Below are 20,058 nucleotides of genomic sequence, written 5' to 3'. Positions count from 1 at the left end.
GTGTTTGTGAGTGTGTGCAAGAGAGAAAGGGAGAGGGAACGATAGCTTGCAGATGCAGTGCTCCTGCATTAGAATTGATTGGTTGCTTAAACGGCCAGTGCTGCTCACTCAAGCCTGGGATAGACAGATAAGAGCTCTCCTCTTTTCTCTCCTCTCCTTTAATCTCCTCGCCTCTGCCCTCCTCTCCCCTGCCCTCTTCTCTCACATCCTCTCCTTTATTATCTATTTCACTCTCCTCTCCTCTTTCCACTTCCTGTCATCTTCTCCTCCCCTTTCCCCTTCATCCTTTTCCTTTCCTTTTTTTTCCCTTTCCTTTCGGATCCCCTCCACCCCCTCTCCTCCCATCCATTTAAATGTCCAGAATGTCTACCTGCCTAATTTGGCTGAGAACACACAGACGGAGATCTCCTGTGTTTGTCCTCAGTGGTCCTCCGACCCTCTTTGTTAACCAGATCCCCTCCAACCGCGCCGGCCCCCCAGCCATCTCTCATTTTCCTCACGGCGAGAAACTCATTTTCAGAGCGAGGGAGGAATCGGATGAGTTTCTGCCAACGCTGATAGACGCCACGCCTTGCACGCCACGTCCTCCAACGGGCAAATGTGTGTGTGTGTGTGTGTGTGTGGGTGTGTGATAGAAAGAAGATAGAGGAGGTTGAAGAGGAAGATATATATATCCTTATGATTTCAAACTCTGGTATTGTTTGTGTGTGTGTGTGTGTGTCTAAAGCTACACATTTCCCAGTGACGTCAGCGTGTCTAAGCGGTGTTTGTCTGTGTGCTTAGCGTGTGTTCTCCACGTCAAAGATCCTACAAGGATCTGTCGTGTTCACGTCACGTGTGGCACGCCGGACACTGCTGCAAGCACAAACACACAGACACGCACACATGCGCCATTAGCCTGTCTAGCTAAGACCCATCCACTCACTGTTGTGAAGGTAGCAGCCGTGCTAACTACGTTTTCTAAGGGCTAAGCCGAACATCGGCCTTGAGTCATTTAGTTGTAGCCTTTGAAGTTATTTTGGGTTTCAGAGAGTGGGTGTCTTTCCTCCCTATCTTGGAGCATCTGGTGAAGATGAGTACCAAGACAAGCTCAAGCCCACATTTGTTTCGGTTTCCCTTTGATCTCTGAGTTTGTTGTCGCCTGGGTTTCTGTGGTCATTGGTAGCGATTTTGATGGACTGTCCAAACCATCTTCTGCTGCATCACACACATCTGATCCAGGCTGGCAGGCTGCTGCTGCTGCTGGACAGAACACTTACAGGCTGTTTGATTATATTGTGTTATCTGTCTCCCTCAAGCACATAGAAGGAAGCCGTAGAGCTGATTGAAGATGACTGCATGGCCGCCTCTTCCTGGGCTTTCTAGGAGGTTCTCTTTCTCTCTTCTCTCTTACCCTCCTCTACTGTCTATCAGTCTCTCTCTCTCTTCTCTCTTACCCTCCTCTACTGTCTATCAGTCTCTCTCTCTCTCTCTCTCTCTCTCTCTCTCTCTCTCTCTCTCTCTCTCTCTCTCTCTCTCTCTCTCTCTCTCTCTCTCTCTCTCTCTCTCTCTCTCTCTCTCTCTCTCTCATCGTCCTCTACCATCTCTCTCTTTGTCTCTTTGTCTCTCTTTGTTCATGGTCCTTCTTTCCCTCCTGTTTCATGTCCCTCTCTCCATTTTGCTTTCCACCAACCTCTCTCTCTATCTGTCTCTCTCCTCTCTCTTCCCATCTTTCTCCTCTTCCTCTGTCCTCTGTGGGTGTATTTGCGTCTTCAGCGTAGCGTGAAATGACAGGACGCTCGGAATGATCCCCTGGCTTTGATCTCCGTCACCTTGGACGCTGTCCACCTGTGACTCACTGCCTCGGCGATTATGTTGCCGTGGAGATTGATGTGGAAGCCGACAGTAGGGCGTTCTGAGAGTCAGTGTGTCGGGGTGGAAAGTCACTCCGTTAGTCACACACACATGCGCACACAAACACACACACTTTGAAAACACTCTCTTTATCTGCTCCTATTTATACCTCCTTTTTTACCTCTCTTCATTTCAACTTCTTCTACTTCTAGTCATCTTTCCTCCACATGCAGTAACATTCTCACGTCGATGACAGTTGTGTTGTATGAGTAGAGGTTGGATGGACAGTCATGGACTGTCAGTGGCATTTAGTTCTGGGATGAACTGATGTCAATTTGGTGCATCCTGGAGTTTTTGTGTGTGCTTCTTAAATCCATGTGTCTCCTCTCTCTCCCCATAGGCCTGGACGCCACCAAGGATCCTTGTGTGAAGGTGCGTTGCCCCACTCACAAAGTTTGTGTCAGCCATGACTACCAGACCGCCATCTGCACCAACCACAATCAGCCAACACACAGGTAAGACATACAGATGTGCATGCATGTACACACGTACGCGTGCACACACACACATGCACACACACATGCACACACACACACACACACAAACAGGTAAGAGATACAGATATGAGTAGGCAAATACACACATGTATATTCTCCCTTTCCAACACACACACACATGCATACACACTCTCTTTCTTGCAGTAACATACACACACAGTCACACACCCTGCTGGAGAAAAGCAGATGACAGGAGCAACCTTCTGGACAGGCAAAGAAGACAATAGCTGTTTTGTAGAGAGGGCGGGAGGCGTTTGTTCATCCCAAAAATCCGGAAATGTTGTGTTCCCTAACTCAGGACTAAGTTTGGATGCCACCCTCACAGCCTGTGACTGTGTGTGTGTGTCTGTAACTGTGTGTATGGGCATGTGTGTATCCAAATCAGCCTCCTACTGTCCATCCTCCCTCCTGTTGCTCTTCAACCTCTCCAACCATGACCTGGCTACAAGCCTCTGATTGGTGGAAAAGCCTCCACGCTGGTCTCGCTGCTCTCTGAGAGAGAAGAGAGGGAGGAGAAGAGAGGGGAAGGGAAAAAAGGGCAATGCGAGGTGAGAAAAAGAAAGGAGAGGAGGGGGTGAAGACGAGGGAGTAGCAGATGGATGAGTGGGCGAGGGAGAAAAGGAAAGGATGAAAGTGGAGAGAAGGTCCAGAGAGGAAGAGGAGGGTGCAGGCGTCCCCTCTGGGCCTGCTCCTCTTCAGTTTAATACAAATATTAATTATGCAACGGCCGTTGAGTGGTAGTAATTGCTACTTAGTCATAATTACGGCCGCCTCACGGATGTGTAAACGTAACTGGAGAAGTTAAGCCAGCACCGGAGCAATGGCAGGATAGAATCAAATAGAACAGTCACACACCTTTGTTTTGTCAAATAAAAGTCCAGGGCACCCCTTTTATGGCTCAGTATAACATGATACTTCTTGAGGCATAGGGGTTGTTAGGTTTGACATTGTCTGAGAAGAATGGGTTAATCTACCTGGTGGGCTTTGTCAAAATCACTTAGTGTTAATTTAACTGTAACACCATCCAGCTGTGTGGGTGTGTGTGTAAGTGTGTGAGACTTGTCAAACTGTAGACCTTAATGAAGAGAACCAGGGTTTAAGCAAGATACCTGCTGGGAGAGGAAGAGGTGGTGAGAGGGAGACACACACACACACACACACAGTGGGATAGGGAGACACACACACACACACACAGTGGGATAGGGAGACACACACACACACACAGTGCCAGGGTAGACACAATCTCCAGGAGGCCATTGAAATCAAGAGCGCTCCCATGGTGATGGATACATAACTGGACAGAGACCACTTCAGACTAAAGAGGTGGGAGAGAGAGAGGGAGAGAGGAGGGAGTGCTGCTATTTTACTTTTGACCTCACCACCCACTCCCACACCAACATGCATGCACGCCACACCCACACACTCTACGCATAGACAAACAAGTTCATATTCTACCATTCTGATCTCTTACTCAATCATCTTCCTCCCACCACTCCTTTCCCTCCCTCCCTCCCTCCCTCCCTTCCTTCCTCTCTCTCTCTCTCTCTCTCTCTCTCTCTCTCTCTCTCTCTCTCTCTCTCTCTCTCTCTCTCTCTCTCTCTCTCTCTCTCTCTCTCTCTCTCTCTCTCTCTCTCTCCCTCTCTCTCCCTATTTCTCTCTCTCTCGCATTCTCCCTCGCTGTCTCTCCCCCAGCCCTGTGAGGGAGAGAACCACAGCATGTTCTCCCCAGGTGGTCTGTGAGCCCTCCCCTGTTCCCACTCACAAACACTCCCGCACTTACACACAACCACACATGCACACACACACATTCATTTTTCCACATACTGGAACCCTCATAAATTCTTTCTATTTTCTCTTGTGTTTTAAACAAGTTGTGGGATATCGAGTTACCAACTATGGGAGACACAAGTTTGAATACATACACACACAACTCCCTCAGCACACACACACACTCATACACATATTCCCACCACTTTGCCAAAGTAGCTGCAAAAAAGATTGCAGGGAAATACTAGAAGGGGAGAGTTAAAAGAGAAGAAGAGACAGAAGAAGAATTGAATAGATGCTCATCTATAATCGACCTGCACATTTTACTGCCTCATCCTCCTCATAATTACTCGTCTCTTCACAGGGAGGTTTCTTGGCGAGTGAGGTAAATGTCTCGAAAGATTATACATTTTTTGTCAGTTCTATTTTTTGTCCGTACCTAGATGTCATTGCCTTGTGGCTGATAGATGGAGAACGAGTGGGGAGAAAGGGACAGAGTGAGGCAGCACTTTGCAGGCAGATTTAATCAGATGTGATTATGCTCATTATAGAAAAGCAACGACAGACAGATTTCTGTCCTGTTCTTTCTCTCTGACCCTGATGCTACGTACGTATACACACTTCCTCTGCTGTCGCTCCCTCTCTCTCTCTCTCTCTCTCTCTCTCTCTCTCTCTCTCTACCTCTCTCTCTCTACCTCTCTCTTTGTCTCTCTTTGTCGCTCTCTTTTTCTCAGACTGGAGAAGTTTCAATGATTTGCTCTAATTGTATTATTTGTGAGCTTTTTCCACACGTCTGGATTCCTGAACAAAAGGGCTCTGACAAAAATGATAGTATCAGAATATAACAGAGAAAGGAGTTGTCAATGCTGGTTGTCAAACCTACAAAGAGTTCTGAAAAATGGTTATGTTGTGACATCATTTGTCTTTCTCAGTCTAATCGTTCCTTCCACTTGTCTTCTCTTTTCTCTTTTTTTCGTTCTGTCTCTTGCTCTACTTCTTTGTCTGTCTCTCTCCTCGTCTCTCTCCCTCTTTCTCTCTCTCTTTGTCTTTATTCAGTGTGAAGCCCCGTAAAGGAAGTGTGGCCCACAAACACTTGGTTGCAGCAGGGGCTCATGGGACATGTAGGCCGTGCCCTGTCATCCACCCCAGCCCAGTGTGTGGCTCTGATGGCCACACCTACTCCTCCAAGGTGAGACGTCCACACCTCCTCTCTCTCTGAACCACTCTCTCTGTGTCTATGGCTTCCGGTTTCTTCTGCCCCCCTCTCTTCTTTGTCTTTGGTTCCGATATCATAGCAGCTTCCTCCTGTCTCATCTTTCTACTGTGCTCTTTCGCTACTCTTTCTCTCTTTTCACTGCTTTCAAACCTCCCCTCTCTTTCACCTTCTCCTCTTATCGGTCTCTCTCCTCCCTCTCTTGCTCTCTACTCCTGTGAGGAGCATGCTCTCGTAATCACCATAATCATGTTTCCAGCTCCATGTTGTTTCAGTTGAACTATTGTATCTGGTAATAACAAGCTGCCTACCCCCCCCCCCCTTCCCCCAATTGTCTTCTTCCTTTCTTTCTTTCTTTCTCTCTCCTCCTCACCGCCATCATAAACTGAAAACAGGGTCAAATATCACACTTGACTGTCACCACAGTGATCTCTCGGTTGGAAAATCTCCCTTCACCCTCTGCCACCCTTCATCACCACTCCTCCTCTCATCCTCCTCTCCTTGCCCACCCACCCACACATACACACACACACACACTGTTCCATGAATACATATAAATGGCCTCAATACACACACATACACACCCCTGTTGGTTGCTTGGGGATGACGGCGTTTCGTAAATGACTGCGTCAGCCATGATGGATGGCCTCATGAATGAACTATGTCCGCCACTGCGATTTGATTCTGGGCTCCCTCGTTTAGCGCGAGAGAGAGTGAGAAAAAGGTAACCCCCTCTCCCTCTTCTCCCTCCTTTTCTCTTCTCTGTTTCGTTCACTTTCCCTCTCTCTATCACCTCTCCAATTATCTCTCCTCCCACTCCCCCACCTGTCACCTTTACGGTGATAAAAGAACTAGGGAATCTGAGACCTTTAATAGCCAAATGCCTCCCGCAACACACACACACACAAACTAATCTGGGTTTTCGCTGAGCAGGAAGTTGAGCCACAGAGCCACACAGGGATCAACAATCAGTCCCCATCTTGATGGGGGAGTTGGTTGTTAACCCTCCTGCGCACACACACACCCATCACACACACACACTGAGACACTCACATTAACACTCATACACTTTATGTACACACTCTCTCTCCCCTTTTCTCAATTTCACATACATGCACTCACTTACACACACACACGTTCCCTCTATTCCCCCTTTCTCATTCTCACACACACACACACACACACACACACACACACACACACACACACACACACACACACACACACCCCTCCCCCCCCCCCCCTCCTGCCCCGAAGATCCATGTGAAAGCTTGGAGTGTTTTTAAGCTCAACTAGCTGTAAAAGGAATCTGGTTCCAAATATATGAAATTGCTTTGTGTGATCTTTCACCTCACACACACACACACATATTTAGGAGTGACTAATATGACCCCTGGTATTATATGTTTACACATTCCACAGCGTACACAAGTTCACAAATGCACACATTTCAAATCTCTCATCTCTGGAGAGATGTTTGGCTGTTGGGTGAAGCTCCATTACGGTTCTCCTCCTCTCCCTTAAGTCGTTCCTCTTCTCCTCCGTCTCACCTCTCCTCCTCCACTGTTCTGTCTGCTCATCCCTCTCTCTCTCTGGAAACTCTTGGAAGCCCGCTGCGCTCTGAATATGTAGTCCTGCTTTACTCTCATCCGCCGCCCGCGCAAACACACACATACACACATTCTCTCTCTTCCCTCTCTCTCTCTCTCTCTCTCTCTCTCTCTCTCTCTCTCTCTCTCTCTCTCTCTCTCTCTCTCTCTCTCTCTCTCTCTCTCTCTCCCTCTCTCTCTGTCTTTCTCAATCTGACTTTCTCTTTATTCTCATTATTTGTTTCTCTCCCCTTTTCTCCACGTTGGTGTTTTTTCACAGCATTTTCTGACTGTCTCTTCTCTAATTCGCTAGGTACCTTCCAAGGCATGCGTCTCATTAAAACACACATCACAATGGTGCAGATAGTGGCAGATGTTTTCCTAAAGATTCTTGGGTCTTCTTAAAAGTCAACCACATTTCTTTGACATTAGCGACAGTTAATTGCACCAGCAGGGGTGTATCTCCCCCCCCCCCCCCCCCACACACACACACACACACACATGTGCATGACACACAAATGACCCGCACACACGCAGATCCTTCAACAGACAGGTAATTCAATATGTGTAGACCGGGGCCCCACCGTACCTTTGTCAACAAATTTCATTAGGCGACATTAGTGCCGCTATCTACAAACTGTCATGGAGGAAGTGATGGATTTAAATTAAAAGGTGTGAAATTGGAAGTGTCAGCGGGAGAGCTGAGACCGTAGGGGTGTGTGTGTCTGCGTGTGCACACTGTGTGTGTTAGCAGGAAAGCTGAGACTGGAGGGGTGTGTGTGTGTCTGTGTGCGCACACTGTGTGTTAGCAGGAGCGACACTTCCAGATCCTCCCAGGCAGAATTTACATTATCCATCTGAAGCCTCATTATTTCGCTGGGAGGTAGTTTGTGATTGGATTTTTTTGGGTGACTTGACTATTTTTATTATTTATTTATTTTTGCTTTCATTGAGCTTGGTTATTGCAGGCAGGAGGGTTGGTTTCATGCTTTCAGGCTATTGTTGTAGCAACATTGTGGTTGTAATTGTTGTTTTGTATATGCTGTTGTTTGGAGATAAAGAGTTGGGAGATACATGGCCAGGACATATTTTGTGAAAGACTTCATTTCCCATCATTCCTAGGCTTATCTGTTTTGTAGCAAGCCAGAGATCTTTGCTGGTACGTTAGGGAAACAAATGCTACATTAACCGCAACAGTGTGTCTTTTGTAGTTTGAGTGCACTTCTGCATGTTATTCAAACAAATACTACCTTACCCTTGGGTTGCAGGCATGCATACCTGTCATATGAAAATACGACATTACCCCCAAATGTATGTTTATGTTGTGTTTTTTGAAGTTCCAGGCATGCACCCCTTGGAATAGCTTCTACATTAATACAACATTATCCTCAAATCTCTCTGTCTGTTTCCATAGTGTAAGCTGGAGTTCCAGGCGTGTACGTCAGAAAAGGGCATTTCTCCCAAGTGTGAGGGCCCATGTCCATGTCTTCCTGGCCAGGAAGCGGTGAAATCACACAGTGAAAAAATCGACAAGACTGGTGAGTAATGCTAGCTTAACGCTAGCTTAACTAGCTGAAAATTACTCTGTAGCTACTGTCTGTGGTTTGTCATTCAGATACAAACACGCACATACATTCACACATACACACACACACACACACACACAGTTCTCTACCAACCTAGCAGGATGTCATGTGTGTTACATCTAGATTGAATAAGTGAGGTCCTGGCTTCAAGGCAGAGCCTGCTGGCTGGCAGTTGTCTGTGTTTTGTTCAATGCTACAAATGCTTCTCACCCATAGCCTGGTGTCACACAGTGTGCTCCCAGTGTCTCTCCTGTGGATGTGGGTACATCTAGTTAAAGAATCAATTGACCTGTATTCAAATAGTAAATGCTCTTTGCCTGGAGTAACAGGTGGGAGTGGGACTATACCGTCGGCCCCATTTAAGCCAGAGAAGATAAATCAATGACACATAAGCATTTGAAAGGATTTAAAATGTATTTCAACTAGATCACAAGATACTTTAAGTTAATACTATTCCTTCTACTTTACTGTTGGTCTCTTTACTTGTATATTGGCCTGTCATAAGCATCTGCTAAACAAAGAAAATATGAAATGTAATGAAAATGTAAAAGATGTAGATAAAAGTTGTGTTTCTGAGATAAAAAACATTTTGATTACTAAAAATGGCCCTCAATATCTTCAGTGTAAATTGATTTATAACCTGTCAAGAGAAGCAGCCCATGCCAAATACAGCTCAGACAAGATCTTGTAATTGGAAAGTGATTGCTGGTGTGTGCGTGCAAGGGATTGTAATCTGCAGAGATAGTGACACTCTTACTGTGTGGATGATGTGTATGCTACACACACTCTTACTGTGTGGATGATGTGTATGCTACACACACTCTTACTGTGTGGATGATGTGTATGCTACACACACTCTTACTGTGTGGATGATGTGTATGCTACACACACTCTTACTGTGTGGATGATGTGTATGCTACACACACTCTTACTGTGTGGATGATGTGTATGCTACACACACTCTTACCTACTGTCCTTCCCACTAAACACAAACACACACAGACACGCACAAACACTCTTAACCTCTCGTGGTTTTTAGGAGTTAGTGGCATCCCACAGTCTTCCGTCACTCTCTGTCTTCCAGGCTGCGTCTGACAGAGGAGTTATCGGGGGGGGGGGGGGGGGGCAGTGATGGAGTGACTGTGTGTGTCTTATTGTTTGTCATGAAAATAGGATTTCAGGAGATGGATGGAGGGATTCAAAAGGAGAAATGCAATTTGGAGAAAAACAGCAGAAAAAGGTTTCCTCATCCAGTTGGAGACGTGTGATGAGGGATGAATAGGGGCAGGGTGTCGTTGTGTGTGAGTGTGTTTGTGAATGTGTGTGAGAGATACATAAGTACATGTATCTTTACGATGACCTAGAAGTTTAACAAGTACAGTCATGTATTGAGAGTCATGTCATGAGAGAGAAAGGGGGGGGGGGGAGTGGATAAGGCGGAGTAGTGTCTTTTGTTGACGAGCAGATGATAATAATGTTTGTTCTACGTCTTCTGTTGTATGTATACAGTGTACCGTTAGGGTTAGGGTCTATACAGCGGGACTGTTATTTCTCCTTCCCCTCCTCCCTCTCTCTCTTTCTCACTCTCTCTCTCCCTCTCTTTTTCTCTCCCTCTCCCTCTCGCTCTGTCTGTGTCTCTCTCTCTCTCGCTCTCTTTCTGTCTCTCCCTCTCTTGCCTCTCTCTCTGTCTCACTCATCCTGCATCCCTCTCTGTCTCCCTCCCTTTTTCTTTCTCTCTCTCTGTTTTCTTCTTACTGCGGGAGGACCAGTGAGGGATGCATCAATGATGAGGCTATGAATATGGATGCTGTGTCTTGACAGGAGGCTTTCTGTTTTTCATAGACGACACAGCTCTTTCTCGTCTTTTTTCTTTTCTTTTTCTCTCTCGTTCTCTCTGATCAGATGTTTTGGCACAGTGCCACCAAAAACCTTTACGTCAGGGCTAAATGAGAAAAATCCATGACTGGACATGCTCTCTCTGTCTCTATCTCTGTCTGTCTATCTCTCTATCTCTGTCTCTCTCACATACACAAACACACACACACACACTGTCTACCCAAGTATATATAAAGACACGCACGTGTACAACACAAACTTATCCATGCACACATACACACAAGCCCTCCTAACTTCCCATCACTGCACACACCTCCACGTTGTCTTTCTCTACACCACACACACGTCCACACACACGTCCACACACACGTCCTCACACACGTCCTCACACACGTCCTCACACACATCCACACACACATCCACACACACGTCCTCACACACGTCCTCACACACGTCCACACACACGTCCTCACACACGTCCTCACACACGTCAACACACGTCCTCACACACGTCCACACACACGTCCACACACACGTCCTCACACACGTCCACACACACGTCCACACACCCATCCACACACACATCCACACTCTTTCAATCAGTGTCTTTCTCTCTCTTGCACACACATAGACAAATGCCACACTCACACACACGGCAGAGAACACGTCCATTCCCCCAGCTCCATGCTCCTTCCTGTGCATGATTAGGGTTTAGCTAACGGGGGGCCAGGAGTTCGTCGGGCACAATTGAGACTCAGCAGTACAAAAGGAAAATGGGTGCTAATTAATTAGCGCCCTCTTGTTATCTCTAGTCCTACACCCCCCTCTCCCTACCCCCCCCCCCCCTCTCTCTTTAGTCAGAACATTGACTGAGGTGTGTGTGGGGGGGGAGGGCGGGGGGCTCAGAGTGATACCGTGATAGACAAGCCTTTCTTCCGACTTGACTGCTGGCTAACTAATTAATCATCTCCTTTCTACAGAACGCCTGGTTGTGTGTTTCGGCATGCTGATAGTCCCAGTGTGAGTCTGTCTGTCTGTGAGAGAAACTGGGGGGGGGGGGGGGGGGGAGAGTGGGAGGGAGGGAGAAGGAGAGAGAGAGAGAGAGAGACAGAGAGAGAGAGAGAGAGAGAGAGAGAGAGAGAGAGAGAGAGAGAGAGAGAGAGAGAGAGAGAGGGGAAGAGGGGTTGGTGGAGAAAGAGTAAGAGCAAAAAAAATAATTCAGTTCTTGTTTTTGCCTGTTCTGGGTTTGTTCATCTTGCTGTAGACCGTATAACATACTGAAATGACCCTGAATTTTTGATCTTCTGCTCCATCTCCTTACTTTACTCTCTCATTTTGTATGTGATGTTTTCTGAGGATGAGTGTGTGTCCCAAGGGTAGCATGGGTTGTGTGTGTGTGTGTGTGTTTGTGTGTGTGTGTGTGCGCGCGTGTGTGTGTGTGTGTGTGTGTGTAAATGCAAATGTCTCATCCAGTTCCCGAGGCAAGTGTGTGTCAGGAGTTGACTCGAGGATAGGACAGGGGAGTTTGAGAGAAGCGGCTAAGCTCAGCGGAAAGTCTCCCTCTATGTCTCATCTCTCTCCATCTCTTTTTCTCCGTTTCCATAGCAAGTCCCTGTTATTGCTCATTCTGTCACTGTATACATTTTCGTCCCTAGCCCCCACGCCCTCTCCTTCCATCCCTCCCTCCTTAAATTGCACTAGCAAATACTTATGATGGATGGTCAAATAAGGAGTGCAGGTTGTGTCTCCCCCTTCACCCCTTCTCTCCACTCTTACTATCACCCTTTTTGACTTCCCTTCATTTCTCTATTTAAATGTCCCCACTCTCTACCTCTGCCTCTAAACATGTCTCTCTCTTCACTCCTCTCCATCCCCTCCCTCCTTCCCTATCACATGTCTTCCCCTTCCTCTGCTCCTCTCTCTAGTCTGAGTGATAGCTAGGTAAATAAGGACTGTACAGAGTGATGGTTCTAAGAGGCCCGGCCTTCTATCTCCACCCCTCTCTCTCTCCTTCTATCTCTCTCTTTCTCTCCCTCTCTCTCTGACAAGGCAGAGTGCAGCCTGTCAAATACAGTGAAGTCTGGGTGTCTCCAGCTCACACCCACCCATGCGCGTGTCTGTGGTGTGTGTGGTGTTTGAGTCGAATCTCTAATTTCTCTCCCCTTTCTCTATCTCTCACTCTTCCACTGACGGGCTGTCACCTGCCTCCCTGGCAATCCATCATTTGGGAGACTGCAAACATGGGAGTTTATCTCTGTCTCTCTTTCTTTCTTTCTCTCTCACAATTTCAGTTTTTTTTCTCTTCTCTCTGCCCTTCTTTATCCCTCCCTCTCTCTTTCTCTCACTCTCTCCCTCTCCCTCTCTTTCTTTCTATCCTCTCTCCTTTTCTCTCTCCTCTCTCTTTCTCTCTCTCTTTCATGTTCCATCCCAGTATTTTTCCCTACCCCTCCTTTCTGGGCGCGGGGTTAGTCCAGAACTCCGGGGCCATATGGGGACAGAGGTGCATGCTGGGAAGGCCCAGCTGGAGTTTAACCCCTCGCTGACCTTTAGGCCTGAGGGTATCAGAGGGTGTGGGCACACCTGTGCCTGGCACCTGGCCTCCAGGCAGGGCTGGCAGAGCAAGACTGACAGACCTAGGGAGGCTCAGAGAGAAAGAGATGAACTGGGCACTGTTACAGTCTAATCCTTGATTATCTGCTACACTTATAGTTTTGCACTTAACATTTTTTTTTTTAAATGCCCTGCATCAATGTGCATGTTTAATAGGCTACTAATGATGCATGGTAGGTGTGTGCGTCCGTGTGTTTTATGTCTTTCTTAATTGGGATGTTTTATAATGCTCCTAGCTAACTGTGTTTTCTGTCTCCTGCCTACTATCAAAATTAGCCATTTGTTTGTTCTATGCTGAAGTGAAGGATTTAGCTAAATAGTCGAGCTGGCGCTGTAATTACAATGTGCGTGCCTCTGCTTTCTGTAAATCCTTCTATGAGTTGTGCCTTCTTTTCAGCATTCTTACAAAGAGGAACTCTTTGGTCAAAGTCATTTTCTTTTCCTCGGGTGTCTTAATGTGTAGAGTTAATTAGCAATGCTAAGCCATTGCTAGCAGAGGTGAATGGGTTTTCTGTACCCTCGGCTAGATGATTAGCGTAGCGCTAGTGTGAGAGATAGGCTTCTTACAAAGCGGGCGCATCAGTGGCCGGTGAATGGGCTAAATCCCCTGGCTGAATTAAATTTGTCCTGGCCCCAGCGCCCACACTGCTCGACAACGGAACACGTCGGCAGGTTGTCTTTGTTCTCTCTCTCCTCTTCTCCCCCCCCTCTCTCTCCCCCCCCCCTCCCATCATGGAATTGTGCGTGAACGTGTGTGACTTAACCCTCTTTAGTGAAGGGGAGCTAAGCCTGTCATCACACACATACACGCACATGCACACACACACACACATATTTAAGCCGACACTCATACCAGACACACAGACAGTCGGCATATCAATACACACACATGGACCACCCAACACCCAAATATTCACTCACAACACACACACACACATATACTCCTCAGGGACAAAAAAGAAGAGTGAAGGCAAAGGTCAAATTGGATGAAGAGGTGGAGGAGGCAGGGAGGCGGGGGTGAAGGGAGGAGAGGATGAGGAAGGACAAGGCAGAGGAAGGGCAGATCAAACTTTCTCAGCAGAGCACCGAAGGTTCACAGCACCATCTGGTTCCAACATAGCTTCAACACACTCCGACTCCTTCAAAACATGTTGCTATATTGGGCATCAGCTCTTCGGGATAGAAATTACAGAACAGCTGTTAAATGAATGTGGTTGTCATGGTGAACAATTCCGGGCAACTGAATAGTGTGTCCGGTTCTCCAATAGATGTTTTATAAGGGGAGTTGTAGTTACAGCTGACACACACACACACAGACACACAGAGGAGCCCTATGGAACGCCGCCAGAGTGGAGTCTGGCGTTGCAGCGGCACTGGCGACTGCTGTCACCACTCATTCCCGTCAGGTTACCCTCGGCCTGGGGGCGCCGTGACGACCGTCTCCATGGTACAACTGCATCAATACTGATGCAGTCAAATTAGAGAACTGGGTAATTATACCCCCAGTCCCCCCATCCCCCCCCCCTGACTCTGTTACTAATCTCAGCTCTGCTGTCAGCTCTGAGGTGTGTGTGCGTGTGTGTGCGTCCATGCGTGCCTGCCTATTTTGGAATGTGTGTTACAAATATCACAGCCCCATCTCTCAGTCTCAGAAAGACTTAAAACAAAAAGACTCACCTGCCTGCTAATTACAGCACACAGTTCATATTCCAGCATACAGGAATTGTTCCGTGAGACTGAATAAAGTACATCTGTCAGCCTGTCTTCTCTCCTCTCTGGGGGCGTCATTTCTGCCTAGTTGAGTCACTTAGAGGTTTCTGTAACCTGTCACTGTTTTTGACACCCAAACTATTTGTTCAATACTTACTCAGATAATCACTCTGTACTGGAGTGGTTCCATAGTTTTGTTCAGCCATTCTAAATAGACCGGTTTGACGATGGAATATGCCGGAACCAATAGACATCATTCCTAAAGGATGTCTTAAACGAGTATGGCCATGCAGACAGACAGGTCTTCTTCATGCTTCTGTTTTCTCTGGGGCAACGATGCAGCTTTGCAGTCTGGACGACTCAGAGGAAAGAAAAAGGAACAAAATATACCTCTTTCTTTCCTTTCTGAATCTGTCTCCACCTACTTGAAGCCCCACTTCACGTGTCCCCTCCTCCCCTCCCCCATCCCTCCTTCTCATGTTGAGTGAGATCACAGCCTGTCGTCTCAAGGTTAGTGCCAGCGTTTTCCATCCTTCCCTCCGACCTGGCTGGGTCCTTCTTTCTCCGAAGAGACACAGTCAAAAATGACGTTTATGAATAAGTCAGGAGCTAGCCAGGCGTTCAGAACGTTTTGAGCCTTCGCTGAGTCACCTTCACACGTGTGTCTCATTTATGTACAAGCTGAGACGCTGAAGGAGTTCCTCATTCTAATGAGCCTGATTGGACCAGAGGGCCAAGAGTCAAAAGGGGGAAATAGCCCTGGTCTTGAGATTAGGCAGTGTGCTTGTGGGGAGACAGAAAGACTGTTCGAATGCATGCGCCCAATTTAAGGTTTTGGGATTTAAATGTGAAGCATTAATCAATGAAACTCCATTACCCCTACCTCAAGACATTAAGACACACGCAGGCACGCACACACACAAACTGACACAGTTCCAACAAACAAATACCATTAAACTCTGTGCTAATGTGGCAGTGCTAATCACTCTGAGAAAGCCTGTCCATTAGTCCAAGGGCTCCTTCTATGTCCTCGCAGTGTGAAGAGCAACTTTGTCTCTCTCTCACACACACTCATTTCACTAAATGGTTGTGGAGTTAATGAAGATGAACACACACATTCTCACACACATACACACTAGACAGAGAGAGGGCACAGAAGACTCCAAGCTGGAGTAATAAGCCGTCTTGGTGCATCTTTTCTTCCCAAGTGTTTCTTCACATCCAGTAATGAGATGGTTTTATTTTTTATTCTGTGTTTGGCGCTGCTGCTCCTCATCAATCTGTATTTGGAGACATGAAAGAAACCAAGGTGTGTGAGTACGTGAGTGTGTTGCAGACACAGGCAGACAGACAGATAGACAAATTTCCTCATCCTTCCCTCCTCCTCCCTCTCTTCCCTCTCCTCCTCCCTCTCTGCCCCCTTGTTTCCCTCTCTCTCTCCTCCCAATCTAGAACTTATTTCCTCTTCTCCTCTCCCCCATCTCTGTACCACCCCCTCCTCCACTTTTTTTCCTTCTTCTCCTCCCCCCCCTTTCCCTCCCTCCCTCCCTTCTCTACTCTGTTCCCCAGCCCATCACTTATTTAGATGATGACAGTTCCTCTGTTATGGCCGCCTGCACGGAGGACGTCCTGATAACCCATGGTCCCGTACAGCCCCTTTAAATCATCACTCTCAAGCGCGCACACACACATACACACCCACACACAAATGCATACACACACATTATGTCTCTTCTTCTTCTTATCTCTCTATGTATGCATTCCCCTGCTCTTTTTCCATCACACACACAATCATGGTCACATGAGCCTGTGTTACCTCTATAGTCATTCTGTTGACTCTCTGGAGTTAGGGGCTGGGCTCTGGATCAGGTTTGTCTTTCTCTTCATTTGTTTATCTTTGCCCTTCTTCTCCCCCACCTGTGATTTATTTGTTTTCCTGTGGAAAAGGAGGATGGCGGGGAGGGGAGGACATCGCACAGGTGGCTGCCATGGCAACAGAAGGAGCAGATTAAAACCTCACACAGGAGAGAAGAAGAGACTGAAAGAGGGATGGGATGAGAAAAAGAGACAGAGAAGGGTAGAAAGAGAGAGAGCGGGAGTACATGAGATAAGAAAGTGTGTGTGTGTGTGTGGGAGAGAGAGAGAGAGAGAAAGTTTGTGTATGTAATCTGGTTGAGCGTTTCGGGGTGGACAGAGCTAGTCTATTTCCAATGGGTGTGATAACAGATGATCCTAAAGCAGCCATGTCTCTTCAGTGTAGTTCCAGCTGAATTGATTTTTGCAACCCAAGTCTACAAAAATAAACACGATTTGGTTCCTATTTTTGTTACTTAAGTTTATTACTTAAGTCTAGTGACCACTGACTCCTCTGACTTTTGATGTTTTCATATGTTTTGTCTCTTCACTGTGGACTGCTTTGACAACATGGTTCATTTTAATCATTCATGTCAATAAAGCCCCTTCAATTAGAGAGAGAGAGAGAGAGAGAGAGAGAGAGAGAGAGAGAGAGAGAGAGAGAGAGAGAGAGAGAGAGAGAGAGAGAGAGAGAGAGAGAGAGAGAGAGAGAGATAGACCCTGTGGTTGCCAGGTGCCAGATGGTACTTCAGGGCCAGTATAGATGGTATTTCTGCCGGGGTACAGATTAGATAGATGGTGTTTTTGCTAAGGGGATGCTGTCTTGGAGTCTTTGCTGGTCAGGCTGAGATAAAGAATGCTCCGGAATGTTATCTGACTGGTCCTGCCGAGAGGGTCACATTATCTCTCATTCACACACATACACACACTGTTACAGACATGCACATAAACACACGCACACTCCAACCGATACGCGCGCACGTAGACATTGTGTCACAGACACACACAGTCTCTTTCCTTCTTTGTCTCACCCACTCACTCACACACACACACACACACACCATATGATGACAGTGGAAAAACCATCTCCCTTCTCCATTCCTCTCTGTCCTAGATAGATGTCATTTGTCCGCCCCTCTCTTCTGTCGCTGAGGGGGCGGGTTTAATGGAATCCCATGCCAATGCTGTCAGGTATCCCTGGCAATTTTGGAATTGCCTCCATGATCTGTGTGTGTGTGTGTGAGAGAGAGTGGGTTTGAGGAATTATCTAAGCAATTGTAACTCTTTGTACAGTAGAGACTTGAGTGTTTTGGTTTGTGTGTGTGTGACATGTTTGAGGGTGTGTGACATGTTTGAGTGTGGAAATGGACTGCAAGGTAAATGGACTGCATTTATAGAGCGCTTTGCTACCTTAGCGGCACTCAAAGTTTTAGCCTCTCATTCACCCACTCACACTTATACAGCTGCAGGTGTACACATACTTGCATGGCAGAGCTGCCAGAGACTTTAAATTGCCTATTGGGAGCAACTTGGGATTCCATGTCACAAGGACACTTCAGCACGCAGCCTGGAGGTAGATCTCTTCATCTCACACGTAAACATAAAAACACACACACACAAATATGGGGAAACCATTTCTGTGTTATATATATATATATATATATATATATATATATATATATATATAGTATATATATATATATATAGTTATATATATATATATATATATATATATATATATATATGTATATACTGTATACAGTAGTACAAAGGAGCACACACACACCTGATATCTTTCTCTGCAAAATGTATCTCACACACACACACCAGTATCACTCTCTGACTTAACATAGAGTTCAAACACACACACATACACACTCCCACAGAACAGATATCGCTCTTTGGCTTAGCACAAAGTTCGCAAATACACACATACACACACAAAACGATTGACAATCTCTGGTTTAGCTCTGACACACACACATACAGATATTGTTACTCGTTCCTGTAGAGGTGCAGTGAATAGATAGAATTACATCCTCTATCTTGTTTTTCCTTCCTCAATCTGACTGTTACTCATGCAGGTCTACAAGAAAAAAACAACCTTACCACTGAAATCCACAGCTTCAATTTTAGATAAAGACTTCCTATTACACTGAGCCAACCCCATCTACCGGCAGAGGAGGTGTGTGTGGGGGTGCTTGTGTGTGTGTGTGTTTTGTCACTTTCTCAGTACTATAGCAAGGAAAACAGGTCTAGGAATGATTGAGTTTAGCCGATGGGGAAACATTTTTCTAAAGGTGACATGGCTGGGTGGGGGGGGGCGTGTGGGGGGGGGGGTCGGTGTTTGGGGTGCCGCTTTTCAATATGTTTGAATGTGCCAAAGGTCTCAATGAATTCCAAAACTGTCTGGTTAGGATCCTTGTGTTGTGCCATTAATTCTTTAATATGTTTCTACTGTAGCATGCTAGCTTGATAAACAGTCTTTAGTGTTTAGCGATAGGGTGCTTCCAGTGTAACTTAAAGCCCACACACATAGACACACACAGACACACAGCTAGTCTGGATTATTGCCCTTTGACCTTGCCATTAGTCAATCTGGTCAGCAATGGATTTCAATGGTTGAAATGGATTTGAGCATGTTTGTCTGTGTCAAGTGTAAGCCTGTCTACCAAGGATGTGTATGTGTGTGTATGTGTGTGTGTGTGTGTGTGTGTGTGTGTGTCAGAGGGCTAGAGCAGTCTGTGGCATTGTCTCTCCTGGCTACCTGTGAGATGTCATCTTTGATGAGGCTATAACAGGCTGAATGTGTTGCTTCCATTCATCATCACACTCCTGCTGTCTCCCTCCTCCTCTATCTTTCCATCCTCCCCTTCTCTCCCTCCATGTCTCCCTTTCTCTCCTTCTCAAGTGTGAAGTGTTCTGCTCTATCAGGCCATAGTCTCTTTCTCTCTGTTTAACTCCCATGCTCTTCCACTTGCTTTACTCTGTCTCAGTTTAGAAGACGCTGCTCTCTCTCTCTCTCTCTCTCTCTCTCTCTCTCTCTCTCTCTCTCTCTCACACACTGCTTTCATCTTTATTTGCTTATCTTTTTGTCTGTTGATCAAAGTAGAGATTATATCACTGAAGTATACACACACACTCATACACACACTCATACACACTTGCTCACATGCACTCCAGAGCTTACAGAGGAACAGTTTGTCAGCTTGTGTTCCTATGACAACTAGCAACTAGCAACACAAGTTCGCTTCTTGGGTACTGTGTGTTTAAACACTCTATATCGGCGTAAAGGAAAGAGGGATTACAGAGAAGGGAGAGTAGACACGAGGATGAGAGGGGATGATCTCTATTGATGACCAATTGAAACACATTGGTGACCTTAAATCTTTCCCTTTGTGTTTGTGTTTTCACTTTTGTGTGTTTGTATATGTTTGTGTGCACGTGTGTGCGTGTGTGTGTGTGTGTGTGTGTGTGCACGTGTGTGTGTGTGTGTGTGTGTG

The 20,058-nt window shown here is 46.5% G+C and overlaps 1 protein-coding gene across 1 annotated transcript in view; it reads left to right on the top strand.

Annotated features, from left to right (window-relative positions):
• The window catches only part of spock1 (SPARC (osteonectin), cwcv and kazal like domains proteoglycan 1), a 92,992-nt gene that overhangs the window by 67,229 nt on the left and 5,705 nt on the right, over window positions 1–20,058 (top strand). Inside the window, exons 5-7 of the mRNA XM_062475912.1 lie at window positions 2,234–2,348; window positions 5,214–5,346; window positions 8,374–8,497. Coding sequence (XP_062331896.1) covers window positions 2,234–2,348; window positions 5,214–5,346; window positions 8,374–8,497 — 372 coding nt within the window. The remainder of the gene's footprint in view (window positions 1–2,233; window positions 2,349–5,213; window positions 5,347–8,373; window positions 8,498–20,058) is intronic.

Source organism: Osmerus eperlanus, chromosome 13 (assembly GCF_963692335.1).
Source record: "Osmerus eperlanus chromosome 13, fOsmEpe2.1, whole genome shotgun sequence".
In the NCBI taxonomy this organism is placed as follows: Eukaryota; Metazoa; Chordata; class Actinopteri; order Osmeriformes; family Osmeridae; genus Osmerus; species Osmerus eperlanus.
Note: the sequence above shows the minus strand (reverse complement) of the source record. Positions and strands in the feature narration are given on the sequence as shown.